We start from the raw sequence: 15,378 nt of genomic DNA on the forward strand, positions 1-15,378 counted from the left end.
AGGAGTATTACAGGAGCACATGCTCACTTCAGGGATGATTTGGACATCCCTAACTCACCACTTGATCTCCCAGCACTTTGTCCTGCACAAATACTGAAATGAGCTACCTTTTCCATTGACAACAGTGCAGTATCAGGAGAAAGTTAGCTGCCAACCATTTCAAGCTGATGGCTCATTTTCCCTTGTCAGTGTAATTCCCTAGAGAAGTGGTGAAAGTTGCTCAATGGAGCTTTTGTGTTCTTTTGGGGAATCTTAGCTAATTCACATACAGGCATACTTTGTACTTTTTTTTTCTTTGTTAAGCAGCCATTGTACTACCCGCAGCACAGTGAGAGTGCAGGCGAAAGAACAAAGAGCAGCAGGCAGTGAGAATGTGACACCATCTCTTCCCATGCAGTTCTGTTGCTGCGGCTCAGTTGGCTGGATGTTATTTTAGTGGCTGTGCATCCCACCCATGCGTTTCTGTGGGCCCAGAAGCTGCGCTGCTGTGACGCCTTGTGAGCTCGAAGCTTATTCATGTTCAGGAATGGGAGGGTCAGGGCCATCGACACACACCAGCATCCTGCTGCCTATTATTTCCTGCCAGCGCTGGCGTCGCACCAAGCCCTAACATGACAGGTGGATGGAGTTCACAAGGAAATAATGTCATGGGCCAGTTTTCCAGGAAAGCTGTTAACTCTATTCACAAACTCGGGCCCTCAGATTGAAAGGGAATGTGACTGAGAAGTGTTGGTGGAGGGCTGCTCTGGTGTTATTTACGTCCTTTTTTTTTTTTAAATAGATTGTTCACTGACATCTCTTGTAGCAGCAGAAATCTTAACCTTTATGTAGTGCCTAGTTCAAAATTAGACTGTGCCTGAATGCTGTATAATTTACAAAAACACAAGGGCATTGCCTCTGAAAATCCCAAATGGCTCTATGATTTCAGTTAGATTGCAAAAGATAGTAAGAAATTAAACTTCTGCTTTTTCCCGGGCAAACTATTGCCTGGGAAACAGAACAGAAGAAAAAATACGAGGTGAGATCAAGGACTGATGTTAATCTGGGGTCTTTAAACATTTTATAAGATTGAAACCAAGGATACAGCCAAGAATGTAACAGAAACAAGACTTACATATTTTTAAAAAGTTTCTGTCTTTCAACAAGGCACTTGTGTAAAGTTCTGCTATCCCTGCATGACTTTATGCAGTGTCCAATATTTGCTGTGTTCTTCTCTTTCTTCCATCTTTTCCTCTCTGTTTTTGAAGCTTAGTCCTATTTTCTCTTAGTCTAGAGAGCACAGAACAGTTAAGAAGTGAAAGCAGTTAATCCAAAAATGTCTTTTTCAAAAATGCCATGTTTGTCACAAATGCAAATCTTTGGATGCACACAGTTAGGACAATAGCCTCCAACTGGCTGCTCACAAGAGGAAGGATTAGGTCCTCTATCATGTTAATAGTGACATCAACAACCTGAATAAAAGCCAACAATTCAAGTTGATTCTGCAGTTTAAGACCATTGTTCTCCATAGATTTTAGCCTGTAAGATTTAGTCTACCTTAAAATTCTACCAGTTTTTTATCAGTTTTACATCATGCAGTGCAATTCTTTATTTGTTAATGTACTTTTACCTATAAAAGCCCTTTGTAACTGCCAAAGATTATACTGACATAGCTAAAACATCCTGCAGTCTAAAGGCATCAGAAGTACTGGAAATGCATATGCAAACTGATGGCTGTCAATATTGCTCTGCTCTTCTTATTTCAGAACTCATTGCAAAAACAAATGAGGTGAAACCTGCCAATACCTAAGTGACTAGCTCCATCTCAGATATAAAAAGAGCAGTAGCGCCGGGCTTTGGCTCTAAATAATCAAAGGTGAGGCAAGAATACAGGGTATTCCAGAGAGCTGCTTCCTGGCCTGAGTCTTTGGGATCTTGCTGAGACCCCAGGCCTTTCTTCTTTTACTACTCTGAGCCTGGTTCCTATGCTGTAGAGCTGCAACAATGCTGTACATATATTATTTGATAACAGGAGCTCTCCCAAGTGTTTAAGGCAGTGAATTTTTTCTGGACACAAGTCCAGAAATTAACCTTTCTCTCTCTCTTTTTGCATTTTTAGTTTGTTTTTTGTTTTTAACCTGGCAAGTTATGGTATTAGAACCACTCTGGCATACAAAACATAACCTGTTATGTGGCTAGGGACTCGTAAATTGGGCGTTTGGACTAGAACAAATATTAAGCATTGTCATACCAAACTGATTATTATTTTAAAATTCTGTCCCAGGCTATAACTGGCTTTGTGTACAATAGCAATGCAGGGTGTAGTTACAGACACAATTTCCTGTGCTTAGGTTTTGAAATTATTATTTAAGATCCCTGTAACATTTGCCCGGCACACCACTGCAATTCCCCTATTAGATAATTTTCTATCCTTGTGAGGGCAATTTTTCTTACGCAATGCTGCCGGAGCTTTCAGGAAGGGAGAGACAAGCAATTGTGACAATAAAATTTGCATCAGCTCCCACCCAACCTCTCCCACATCTGAAATACCATTTGTTGCATTCAAAGCCTTTTCACACCAGAAGGGAAGGTGTTTCTGAACTGGAAAGTCATTGTGATCTCCACAGGGTTGCATCCTCCAGGCTGACTTTCGTCTTTCAGGTTCCCACGAAAAACACCAGGCAGCAAGTGTGGAGTTCCAAATGGCTTTACATGAAAGACCTGGATTGCGCGACACAGCATCCAGGCATGAAACCCCAAACCTACCCAGGCTAGGTCACGAGGCTATAAAATTGAAGCAGAACTTTTGTGTTTGTAGCTGACCAGTCTGGGAGGGAGTGGGGAGGATGTTGACCATTGTGAAATCATTGGCCTGTTTGCCCTTGTAAAAACATTTCAGATATAGCAGTATCACCATTTTCTGGTAAGATGAAGGTGCTAAGCCTGCCACACTGTACTCTCCCAGTATGATTGTTTTTTAAGGGTGCAGAGAGACAGAAATAATGAAAATGTCTGTAATATATAAAATACAGGAAGAAAAGAAAAATATAGACTGTGAAATTCATGTTGGGTGTCATCACTGGCCATTAAGTTGCCAATAACAACTTCAGATTAACCCAAAATCAAAGACACAAACTATGGAGGAGAAGTCTGTGCAGGTTTCCAATTCTGTGAACTAATTCAGCAATGAAACATGCAAAAACACCTTCAACAGCACATGAGATGTCAGACTGAGGAGGTGGAGAGACCACCATCCCTTGAGGTATTTAAAAGACATTTAGATGTTGAACTTAGCGATATGGTTTAGTGAAGGACCTCTTAGTGTTAGGTCAGAGGTTGGACTCAATGATCTTGAGGTCTCCTCCAACCTAGACAATTCTGTGATTCTGTTTATAAACTCTGCCTTGCTCCTGCAGGACACCAGGACCAGGTACTGGGACCATTCCCCACAGAGTTGCCATTTTGCTTCTCTGAATAAAACACAAATACAAGTGAATTCCTGCACAGACTTTCACCAATGGCTTGATATGAAGATCCTTGTGCACGTACCTTGTCTCACTAGAATACAGCTAACGCTACTGAGCACAGCAGTCTGTGCTAAGGCGGTCCCATATATAAAAAGAGCAAAGATGTGGGAAAGGAAATCTCCTCTAGTAGTAGAAGAGCAATGTTTACTCAGTCTTACTCCTGCAAACTTGCTGTTGTAAACTGATTGCCCCCGTTTTCATTTGACTTGGAGCAGAGCCTCACCTTGTACCTCTACTTTCTTTCTACATGCTGCCCACCACATGCAAGCTCTCTGGCATCACAGCAATGGCGAAGGGAGGACCCATGCATGGGAAAAACTTCTGAAGAGGGCGAGAGGCCTGCTTCTGCTCTCAGCTCAGCCTGGGAATCATCGGACTAAGCTGCTATACGTGTACTGGAAATCACTGCATCTCTACAGACCCAGCAATTCTCTCCTTGGCTGCCTGCAAAATTCCACTGAGAAAAGAGAAATGGGGAGGGGGAAGAAGGAGTCAGAAAAACTATTGTGTTCCCAGGGGAAAAAAAATAAACAGCCCTATTTAGCTTATCCAGCTTTGCTAATGTCAATCACTTTTCTCATTTTAAACAGGAAAGACACCACTTTAGTCCACCTGTTCCATTATTTATCATGCTATGTGTTTCCTATGAATTGTCACTCATGCAAACCTGTACATCGTAAGGGGACACCCTAATATTTTTAATGACCTTAAGCAAAGTGATTGACATTAGACACCAGTGTCAGATGTTCTGGTGACGCAACATGTTCTCCTAGCAGCAGGAAAGCTTCCTGCCGTGATTAAGTTGGAGCTATGGAAGTGCTAAAATGTGTTGTCAGCTTTCCTCTGATGCAAGTGATTTTATTATAGCGTCTGGTAACCACGGAGTGTGGCAACGCAAATACTGACTCCAAACATCCCCTCCTGTACATATAGCTTGCTCTATTTAAAACACGAAGTGCACTTTGCAAATCCGGGGATAAGTTATGGATGTAACAAGCTTAAACCATGCAGGGCAGAGGAAAAGTCAGCACTTAAGCCGGAATGGTTGTGTGTTTTCAGCAGGAGAAGCATATGGCTTGGGGATGACCTGCAGAAGGCCCACTGCAGCACGCATTCAGCAGGTGTGCTCTGAGGTGGCATTGCCACCGCCGTCATGGGAGCGAGTGGCTCAGTGATATATGTGTTCACAGTTATTGTCAAAGGTGATCTTCTACAAAAAAGAAAAAGAATCATAAAGCAGTTGAAGATGCAAGCTAACCTGAAAGCAATAAAAAAAAAAAAGTTTTTCTAAATGTCTAGCAGCACCAAATATTATTTTAATGAAATTTACTTTTAATTTTATAGCAAAATAATCAAAAGTGCTAAGTCTGACCACTTTAATTTACAAAAAAAAAGTCTCATATTTTAAGCTATAACCATACCTCGTTATTTAGGTTAGACAATATAATTAATCATTTCTACCTATTGCTATTCAATAGTATAACAAAATATTAGTTGTTTAAAAAAGGGAAAAGTACCACAGATATTGGGAGAGGGAAGTTATGTAAAATATAATAATCAGCTTATTGAGCAATCTGCAGTTTGGTTGGTTGTATTGCCTTTTTTTTTTTTTTTTGAGCAACAATTTAAGTCACAGACAATCTGACCATAAACTTGCAGTCACTTCAAATGCTATGACTTCTCCCTTGGTCAAATGTCACAGTGTGCTTTAAGGAGATCTCTGGCATTTCAAGTCAGTTCAGTCAGTTCAAATTATTTTCTTAGTTCCCACAAGTTCCCTTTCCAACACAATCAGCATGTTGGAGAATGCAGTTATGATGATGGCAGTTACAACAACAGTTTTTATGCAGGAAAAGTTTTTTTTCCTCTGTCATGGAAAGAATCACTATTAAGTTTGCAGTAAGAAAAACATTAAGAGCATTTGCAGAGTTGTTAAGAGCCTTTCTTAATCCATTCTGTTTCCATTTCAGTTTATTTCCAATGTTAAATTAAAACCTGCAATGTGTCCTACTGATAAATAGTCAAGTTGACTTACAAGGCTCTGTCTTCTGTCCAGCCTTCTCATGGTTGTCTTTAACCAAACAAGGTTCGCTGATGTGCCACAAGTGCTGTCTGGCTCTCCCTCCTCTTTGCTTTCTTGTTTTGCTGCCTAATTTTCCAGCACACTGCACTAGAAGCCAACAAAAGGAGTCCTGATGACAAGAGGACTAATCCAAACACTGAGATGATTGATCCATGGGAATTGAAGCTGTATGCCACAGCAGTAACCACGATGCCGGCTATGAGGATAACCACACCGAAGGGGATGGTGCAGCGGTAGCAGGAGAGCTCTGCTCCCCCTGTGGCTGCAGTCAGCTGGCATTCGCTAACAAGAGGGATGGTGGTTATCACGCAATCATTGTTATTACTTTTCTCCGTGGTTACAGGCTCAGGATGCTTTGGAGTGCCCAAGATCTCTTTAATAGGTTCGTTTGTCATCTTGGTTCTCTTGACTTGGTTGGTTCTTAGGCTAGAGCAGGCTCTGCTTAACACACATTGCACTGTGGAGAGAAGAGCGTGAGTTCAATAAAAAGCACTGCTGTTATATGACAAACAGGGATAGAGAAGTATCTCAGTCAGGACGGCAGACAAGCAGAGGCTCTGACCCCACAAGAATTTATGCACAAGCTTGACTGTAATCCTACTGACCATGAAGGATTCTTAGAGTAGTTGTAAATGTGTGTAAGTGCTAGATAGAAGAGACTCATAGACCTAGAAAGACACCAACTTCAAAGTGTTGTGGGATAACCCCACTTTAGATTACATCCTGAAGCCAGTAGTTCTGGATGCAATTTAGATTTTCATTTTCTTACAAGGAGGTGAAGTCCCCAGACTTTTTTGGTTACAAGTTCTGTTGTTGCTCACTCTCCCTTTTCACAGTGTTTCTTTATAATATACACCTATGCCACACACAGTACACAGATTTGCTCCGAAGGTCATCACAATAACATGGCAAGAGCTGCCCCAGAAAAAAAAAGAAAAAAAGGAAAAGAAAAAAAAAAAGACATTTCTTTATCAGCTTGCTTCTTTATACCATATTTGGAATTCTTATGTCTTTTTTTGTTTGTTTGTTTGTTTTTCCCAAATCTAAAATAAATAACAAATCAGTGCGGGAGCAGAGATCACCAGATAGCAAGTCTGAACATTATAGTTTGCATAAGTGTACACAGCACGCATACTACAAAAAATTATATGTACACTGGTTGCTGGACTTATTACAGCTTGACAGCAAATTTACATAAGAAAAAGTGGATTTAGCTGTCATAGAACCCTAAGATGTATTCACCTACTCCCATGAACGCAGTGGAGTAAATGTGTGTAGAACTGGGATGTAACATAACTGGCAATGCAAACAGTACCATTTTTTGTAACCACTTGCCCTCCTCACTAGCAAAGTATCCTGAGAGAAAAAGTTTAAAAACTTCCCATTTCCCATGCAATGAACAATAACAGATTATTTTTTTTTTTAGTTAAATGATATTTAAATCACTTTCTTATTGATCTGTTGATGTTAGTATCAACAGCTGAAGCTACTCCCATGAGTACAGATACTGATGTCTGTAAGAAAGTTTGCTTGCCCAGGGACTTATAACTATTGATCATAGCTGAGTTTTCCAAAGAGCTGAAGGAAGTCACACATGGGAGAATTCAGTACCATGGCATTGCAGACTCCAGCAACAGTGCCAGGTCCAGAGTGCTGTGGGCAGGAACTGCTGCTTCTGTGTTTCTCTGTACAGGACACAACACTGCAACTCAGATTGCTGGCCCAGGGACAAGTAATCTGAGACCTACTACGGAACTATCTTCCTGGAAAAGTCAAACTTCAGCTCATTCTCTAAACCAGTCCGATTCATCTCCCTCTTTACATGCTGGTTCTGAACTCCTCTGCTCATCTTTTATGTCCAACACATCAAACTTGCCACCCACTGAGGCAGCATAGCTGTTCTACCATCACTGAACAATGAACCATTTCTCAAAGCAAATGTTACTCTACAAAAAATAAAATAAAATAAAATAAATAAAATAAAATAAAAAATGGACATGACAAGGTGTGGGTGTGAGGAGAACAGAGATGAAGGCATTTTCCTGCAATCAGGAACTGTCAGCCCAAAGCTGGTGAACCTACTGTTACAACACCACTGCTGGACTATTGGCTTGCCATTTAAATCCGCTTAACTGAAAAGTAATAGGTCCCTTATGAGATCATATCCATGTTACTGTGCAAGAGGAAGATTTACAGTCATATCCACTCATCTGAGTTACAGCAGGTTGCTTTCCTCCTGTCTCGTATCAAAAACACACTATGGGTCCTACAGGCAGCGCGTACAGTTTGATTGTATCTGAACCACAGAACAGAACGGCTTTTGGTTCCATGGAGCCCAGTGCAGAGCTGCAGGCCACCTGATCATGGCAAGGCCAGCCCATGGCTCTCCACTGCTCCAGCTGCAATGACAGACCTCTGCTATCCTGCTGGGACTCTGCTGGTCTGGGGCTGCTCTACTTCTGCTGTACTGCCTTGGACTGAGCTGGGTGATCTGTGCACCCCACCACACAAAACAGAGAACAGGCCACTGGGAAACCACTGGGTTTCCCTGCTGGGAATAGCTCTCAGGACTTCTCCACCAGCCTCCAGTACAGACTGCGTAGTTTTGCTGTTACAAACAGCATGGTATGTAGCCCAGAGAACAAGGAAGAGTGTTGGCAATGCAGTAACGCTTTTATCACTTTTATCACCTTCACATCTGTGACTAGGAAGTTAATTGCCAGATACTTGTATTCTCCTTTTCCTTTCCCACCACTCCCAGCCTTGTTGCTAAGATATATTCCTCCATTGTGGAGAGCCCTTGGTTTTGTATCTCACTACCTCATACAACTGACTGTGTGTTTTGCGAGAGAGAGGATTTCTCTATTTTTAACACTCCCACACCCAGACTATACCATGTACCTAGTCAGAGAGTTTGTGTTTGAGTTTCTTTGAACGCTATTGAGAGAAGGAAGTTCAGAGTTGGTTAGACAAAGTTTTGCTCTACTGTTCTAAGGAAGAGCACTTAGCTCATTATTTTCTCTTGTTGTGCACAGATGTCTTCAGGGCTCAATCCTGCAGGATGCTCAGCAGCTACCAGAATGAGTAGCCTTTCCCTCCCTAATGACAACACTGAAGGCACTTTGTATCCCCAAGGGCAGGCAGGGGATCAGAGCAGTGCTTAGCAGACAAAGCAAATACGTTGTGCTGGCACCTTATATACCTTAGGGTTTCTTAGGAACTGTAAATCATACTTCATGATTTACTTCATAATGTGTGACTCAGAACCTTTCATATCAGTTGAAAGAGACTAGCTATGGATTTGTGCTAGAGAGCCAATAATCTGTCTCCAGACAGATCTAAGCCCAAATTCAGCATTTTCCATGATGATTTACATGACAGTGAGGCTCACACTGTTGACATTATGTTGCTACATTACTTACCCACAAAACATTTCTGAACTTCAGCACAGTGGTAGAATGTGTCCACCCAAATGCTATCTTTTTTTGATTTTACCATTAGTAGAATTCAATTTGTAGATTCAATTTGTAAATTGAATTAGTAGAATTCAATTTGTTCAATGACTTATTCTTAAATTTGTGGGACACCTGTTTCCAAAGTCCTTGTCTGTCTGCTTCAGATACACCCCCAATGAGCATTAAGTCTTTTTGACATCTTTTAGAGATTTACGAAGCAAGAAGAGATATTTATACAGTCAAAATTAACATGGATTGAAAAAATAAATAAATAAAGTATCCTAAACTACCAGAACTACATCAATGGCAAAACACCCGCTGACATGCGAGGAGTACAGTTCATGCCTGTAATAGGATGTAAGCAGACAGGCATTCATATAAAACAAATAAACAAACCTCTATAGAAATACTGTAAGTTAAATAAATAACAGAACCTATTTGAAGTGTGAGTAAAGGTATTCATCCTAAAAAATGGCACTAGATCCTCATTCCTAGCAAAATAATTTCTGACTTGTGCCAACAGGTGACTTGGTTCAGGTTTCAGGGTAAGATGTTTAGGCAAAGATACCGGGTAACACCAGCATCCTCTCACTGATCATACCAGAAGTACTTTCTTAAGGAACTATTTTGACTTGGAGAAAGAATGTGTTTGTGTGGCAATCTGCGGCTAACATGGGATAAAGGAGAGAGAGGAATGTTTTACCCTGAAGCATACCGTACCCGCTAATAGGTGTAAATGGAGATTTACTGAAAAGACATGAACTCCATCAGCATGAACACCTACCAGGTCCATGAGAAATCCATCACAACAAATCCTTGGTTTCAGCAAGCAGAGGAAGACATCTTAAGATACCTTGTCTGTCAATTCCAGGCAGAGTCAGGCAGCAGAAAGAGCTGTTCCAGGCTTTGCAGTGTCAGATGTTGCTGAATGATGAATCGGAGGTGACGGTGTTCTGGTATGGAGGTTTCCTACAAGAAAAGTGGTTGGATATACATCAGCTTCTTAAGAATAAAACTCCTGCATGGAAAAGTTCCCACTGTGTGCTGACCGAAGCAGGAGATGTTCTCTCTCTGGCTCTCCTAGTGGTTTCTGCCTCTTTTCTCGGCAGCTGTCACCCATTTCTGGCACTACGCAACATTTAGCTTTGACCAAGTGACTTCTCAGTGCTGAAGCGTCACAACCCAGGCAAGTGCCCCTGAAAGAGTTAGGCAGGAAAAGGGAATGCACATGAACTACTGCAGTGAAAAGTCTCTTTAACTCCATTTCTATCACACACTTCACCTTTGTGAACCAAAGAGCCAAATCCCAACTTAGAACACTTGTGTAGTTGTCTCTTTTATGTTTCCAGTGCCTTGAGCAAATCACTTAATCTCCTGTGCCTCAGTCTGAGTCCTAGCTGTAAACTGACAGTGACAACATGTTTCCCACCAAAACTCTCTTTTACATCTATTTATTCTGTTAATAATAAAAACTAGGTAATATAATCCCCTATGTAAAAAAAAAAAAAAAGGTAATATAATAACATTAGTAATATAAAATAATATAAATAATGATAATAATACACTATAATGTAATAATAATTATTACATTTTATATTCTTTGTTTCTTTTTTTTTTTTTTTTTTTTTTTTATTAAAACCAAATTCATAACTCAGACAGGGACCGGGCAGAATCTGCAGCAGTGCATTGTGACAACTTTGCAGAAAGCAGTGATGGAAATTGTTATCAACTGCAGAAACTTCTGCAAAACCACCAAGCAACCGGGTAGAACTTACAAAGCAGCAGAAATTTATGTTGCTGATCTTATTCAATGTTCCCTTTCTATATGGGCATGATTATGGAGGATCAATTTAACACTGAAGCAGAAGCTCCTAAATGGAGATGAAAATCAATGCATGAGTTCATATGATTTTCTTAATTTTCTTTGATTTTTAATTTCCATAAACCATGCTAATGTTTCACAAGCACAAGCATTCACAGGCACAAATTGCTTCTTTTGTTCTGTAGAGGCTCCTAGGAATAAGCCTGTGACATATCTAAAGTATATTTAGCTGATCATTGAAGTTAGCTAATAATATGGAGGTCTCCTTGCTTCTCTCCTTGACTATATTCTTGTGCATGCTATCTAACAATTAGCTTCACTTCTTGAAAAGTGTGGAAAATGCAGAAATACAAAGACTTTAGATGAATAATCTAGATTACATTAAAACAAAAGCAGACCTCTGAAACTATCTTGCAGTCAATTTCCACTTACATTATAAGAACGGTTACATTCACGTGCAAATCTCTTCCTAGTGCAATTGTGCCCCCTAAGCTACTCTCCAGCATCATTCTTTGGGAAGATGAATTGCTCTGTCAGTATTTTATTTGCATTTGCCCTTGAATACATGAGTTTAGGTCTTTTTTTTTTTTTTTAATTAATGCCTTTATAAGAAAAAAAAAAAACCCACACACTACCAGTCAGAGCAACTTTTATAGTTGGGCTTTCTTCCCTCATCCTTCTCTAGCTCACCACAAAGCTGAGCAGCAGAAACACATGAAATCCATACCTTAGAAGTCCAATGGTTTAACTCTGATTCATTTCAACATAGTGCTCTCAGGGGGCTTCCCACATACTGAGGATCTGTGTGACTGCAAAGAGCTGGTATTTCTCAGCCACGACAGTCCTTTCCCTTTTTGCATTTACTCCAAACCAACAAAGCACATTAAAGTTTTCATGTCTTCAGGCTCTGGACCCGATTCCCTGTATCTTGCGTAACACTGCAGACACCCTTTTTTTTGCTTATGTAAAATCCCAATTAATCATAATACCCATGTTTCACACTTGGTTTTGCATTAGAGTGACTATGAAAAACAGCAACAGGAGTCTGGCTGTACTGAGAGGAGAGACAGAACTGGAATTCAACCCACTAAAATAATCCTATATACAATCCCACAGCTCTTCCTCATGGAAACACTCCTGGAAATACAGAACTCGAATTTATACTTACAAGATTGCAGGATCAGGCCCTTAATGAAACGGGCAGGAGAACGCCTTACACCCCTGCCAACTGCCTGAGCCTCGGGATGCAGATAAGTTTCCACCAGCAAGTTTTTAGGTAAACTAATTGCCGGATTCGAGCTCTTACGCACCTTTTTCATTCTTCAGACCGAGTTAGGGGATAGGAGGGGAGCCAACCAACCCCCCCAACCCCAACAAACTTTCTGATCAGCACATCCCGAACCCTTCAAACACGCCCGTGAGCGCCGCGCACACCTGGGGCGCAGCACGGCGTGTGGCAGCGACCCCGGCACCTCCCGGGGAAGGAAGGGACGCGGCCGGGTGCCGAAAGCCCCGCAGCTGCCCTGAGACCCGCACCGCTGCCTTGCGGGGTTGTGGCCCGGGGGAGCCCGGAGCCGCCCGGCGCCAGGCACGGCTGGGACCGGCCGGCTTGTGCGGGGCCGGTGCTGCGAGCCCAGCCGTGCCGTGCCGAGCTGAGCTGTGCCGAGCCTTTCTATGTCATGCCGAGCCGAGCCGAGCCGAGCCCTTCTATGCCATGTCGAGCTGAGCCATGCCATGCTATGCCGTGCCGTGCGGTGCTGTGCCGTCCCGTACCTTACCTCTCGACCGCCGGGCAAGAACTGCAGCGGCCAGGAGCCCGCAGAGAGCCTAAGAGGGGGATGCAGCTCGCTGCACAAGGGACTGTAAACAAAGTTCTCGGTGCGAGCGAAAAGAGGCAGGGGCCGGAGCAAATTCAGCGGCGGAGCAGCCGCGGGCGGGGCGGCCGCTCCCACCCGGGCAGGTCCCGCTTGGCGCCGGCCGGGGGAGGGCTGGCCTCGGGGGGCCGGGCCGAGCCGAGCCCGGAGAGCGGCGGGGCTGGGCTGCCCTGCCCTACCTTGCCCTGTCCTGCCCTCCGCGGGCCGGGGAAGCCGAGCCCACGCGTGCCTCCCGGCCGGGCGGACCCTAGGTTTAAGGAGAGGGGCTGCGAGAGCCCCTGCCAGGTGGCTACGGCACCAAGGGCCGGCCCCGTCCTTAGCAGGACACGCGGGGGGAGGCCGGGGTGCAAATAGCCAGGGTGCTGCGGGATGCTACCAAGGTGCACCTCCTGCTGCAGTTCCTCTGGGACTTAAGCAAAGACGAGCAGAGCTTTGGATGCCCTCCGGAGGGGATGAAGCCTTATGTATCAGCTAGGAGCGTTTTAATGGGACTTTCCGTGCTTTAATCGCCTATTGAAGCTGAACGCCAAATGCCACAAGGGTTTGGAGTGGGTGGGTGCGGGTATGAGTTATTTCTTATTATGATTTCCTTTCTTTTCAGATAAAAAACAGACATATCTTGTTTTTAAAGCTTGTAAAAGGGCATGTTTGAATTTTGTGGTTAAGTTTACCCGAAGCCTGTATTTAAAAGGCTCTATTTTATCAATGATTGATAAAAGAGTAGTACACCAGCTGTATTTAATCAGCCCCTCTGTCTCAGAAAGCATGCCTGTACTTTTGACTCCCTTTCCAGGGTGAAATCCTGGTCCCGCAGAAATTAACAGCAAAACTTCCATCAGCTTCACTGGGGCCAGGATTTACCCTCTGTGTGTAATTAAATCCTCCCAGTGACAGAGATCCTGCCAAGGGTTCATCTACAGCCGAATCAGCCAGAGGGCTCTGGAAGAGCTCCACAGCTTTATACAAGAAACTGGCATTTTTTCCCCATTTGCTAGTGTTCCCTCCAAATACGTAAGAATTTAGCAGAAAAGACAAGCAACCAGATCTGAGGGGAACTGTCATCAGAGAGGCCATTAGAGAAGACATCACATTGGTCCTTCCTAATATGAGCAGCCATGCCAGGCATTGTCTTTATGAGTTTGCCAACTTCCACCTCAAATCAGCAAGGTTTCCTATTTCTCCTGTTGAAGGCTGTGAGCCTTATTCTGCTGATACTTAGGAACCTTTGTCTTGCCCGTAGCTGAATGTATTCACAGACAATTATCCATGGATGAACAACCCTCCAGCGTCCTAAGAGGTAAAAATCAGATTCAGTCTTATTTTCGATCATCAGTTTTCCAGATGAGGTTTCATCTGTATTTTGCGTGGAAGCATTTGCCCATCTCTATCAGAAACAAACATTTCACAATTTAACCGTGATTGTTCACTATATTTGGACTTTTCTCCAGTATTGGTTCCTTTCAGCACCTTGTATCAGAAATTCTTGCTGTTAGCACACATGTGCATGACCTAAATTTCACCCCACTCCTATTACATCAATTCTTCTCTAGTCCTTCCAGGGTATTATTTGATATATTGGATATATCTCCTATACTGATAAGAGACCTCCCTTCCCTGCTTACTCCACCAACATATTCATTAGTACATTCTTACTTTTCCATACCAAGTTTATTACTGAAAGTATTACGTAAAAATACTGAAAGTTTTGCATAAAATAACTCCTGATGCTGATTTTCGAGGAACTAATCTGAAGGGCATATAAACAAGCCTTGAAGCTGGTCTTACAATTCATGTGTTTTGGTACAAATGAATGCCCTAACACTAGGCTAAAGTCACAGTTTCTTCTAGACCCAGTGCAAGTGTAACTCCTTTTAGTGAAGCAGAAAAGCTGCAAGGAGAAATGATGAGGATGCCTCCCTCTGCTGATGGGAGATTGATTACTGGACTCTCCCCTAGGAGGATGGGGCTGGAGCTCCCAGGCACAGAAGGGCTGCAGAAGACTTGGTTGCATCCCCTCTGGCCATTTTAGAAAGGGGTGACTGACACTTCTGCCTTTTAAGGTCCTGCTGTGTTCTGAGCATGACTCTCCAAGGATAGACGGACAGAAGAATGAACCATGCCCTAAGCAGCACGTTTGGCACCTGTAAGAAATTCAGTGCAAACAGCTGAGGAAACTTCAGGACTAAGCAACAGCTGCGGTGAGGGGTTACAGGTTCACACTTTTGGACTGCCATGCCTAAACACCACATACTTCCCCTTTAGGACCTGCACTAAATGACAAAATCTCCTCTCTGTGGCCTTAACACAGCTGCTTCAGAGGAGGTGCAGCCCCAGCAGCTAGGATGATTTGCAAGAAGCATGTGTGATTCTGGAACTCATGCAGCCTATTCAGAGAATGGAGTTTTACTCCTAAATTGAGCAATGCTGTTGCTCTGCCTACTAAGACACACTTGCAATACTTCATGGCTTCCTTTGAGTTTCTAGTGGTCTCCTGGGCCCTAAAAGCACAGCAAACAGTGACTCATTAATCTGGCAAAGTGCAATCACCATGGGCTCTCTATTCAATTAGTTCTTGGCTTTTCCCTAACCCTCCACTGACTTTTCCTTTGTTTCCTCCCTAAGCCCACACATGGACACA

General features: G+C 42.9%; 1 protein-coding gene across 3 annotated transcripts; it reads right to left on the reverse strand.

Moving 5' to 3' along the window:
• Positions 1 to 2,221: 2,221 nt before the first annotated feature.
• TMEM100 (transmembrane protein 100) lies at positions 2,222 to 13,091 on the reverse strand. Of its 3 annotated transcripts, XM_013092735.4 has the most exons (4): positions 12,645 to 13,083; positions 9,829 to 10,013; positions 5,542 to 6,046; positions 2,222 to 4,716 (listed from the first exon to the last, which is right to left on the reverse strand). In XM_013092735.4, exon 3 carries the CDS (start codon positions 5,982 to 5,984, stop codon positions 5,580 to 5,582), a length of 405 nt encoding a protein of 134 aa, XP_012948189.1. In that variant the 5' UTR covers positions 5,985 to 6,046; positions 9,829 to 10,013; positions 12,645 to 13,083; the 3' UTR covers positions 2,222 to 4,716; positions 5,542 to 5,579. The 3 variants fall into 3 exon arrangements, with proteins under 3 accessions (XP_012948189.1, XP_005012302.1, XP_038021435.1); XM_005012245.5 differs by lacking the exon at positions 2,222 to 4,716 and having other exon boundaries at positions 4,801 to 6,046; positions 9,898 to 10,013; positions 12,645 to 13,091; XM_038165507.2 differs by lacking the exon at positions 2,222 to 4,716 and having other exon boundaries at positions 4,801 to 6,046; positions 12,640 to 13,064.
• Positions 13,092 to 15,378: the final 2,287 nt, after the last annotated feature.

The sequence above is a fragment of the Anas platyrhynchos genome, chromosome 19 (genome assembly GCF_047663525.1).
Source record: "Anas platyrhynchos isolate ZD024472 breed Pekin duck chromosome 19, IASCAAS_PekinDuck_T2T, whole genome shotgun sequence".
Taxonomy (NCBI): domain Eukaryota; kingdom Metazoa; phylum Chordata; class Aves; order Anseriformes; family Anatidae; genus Anas; species Anas platyrhynchos.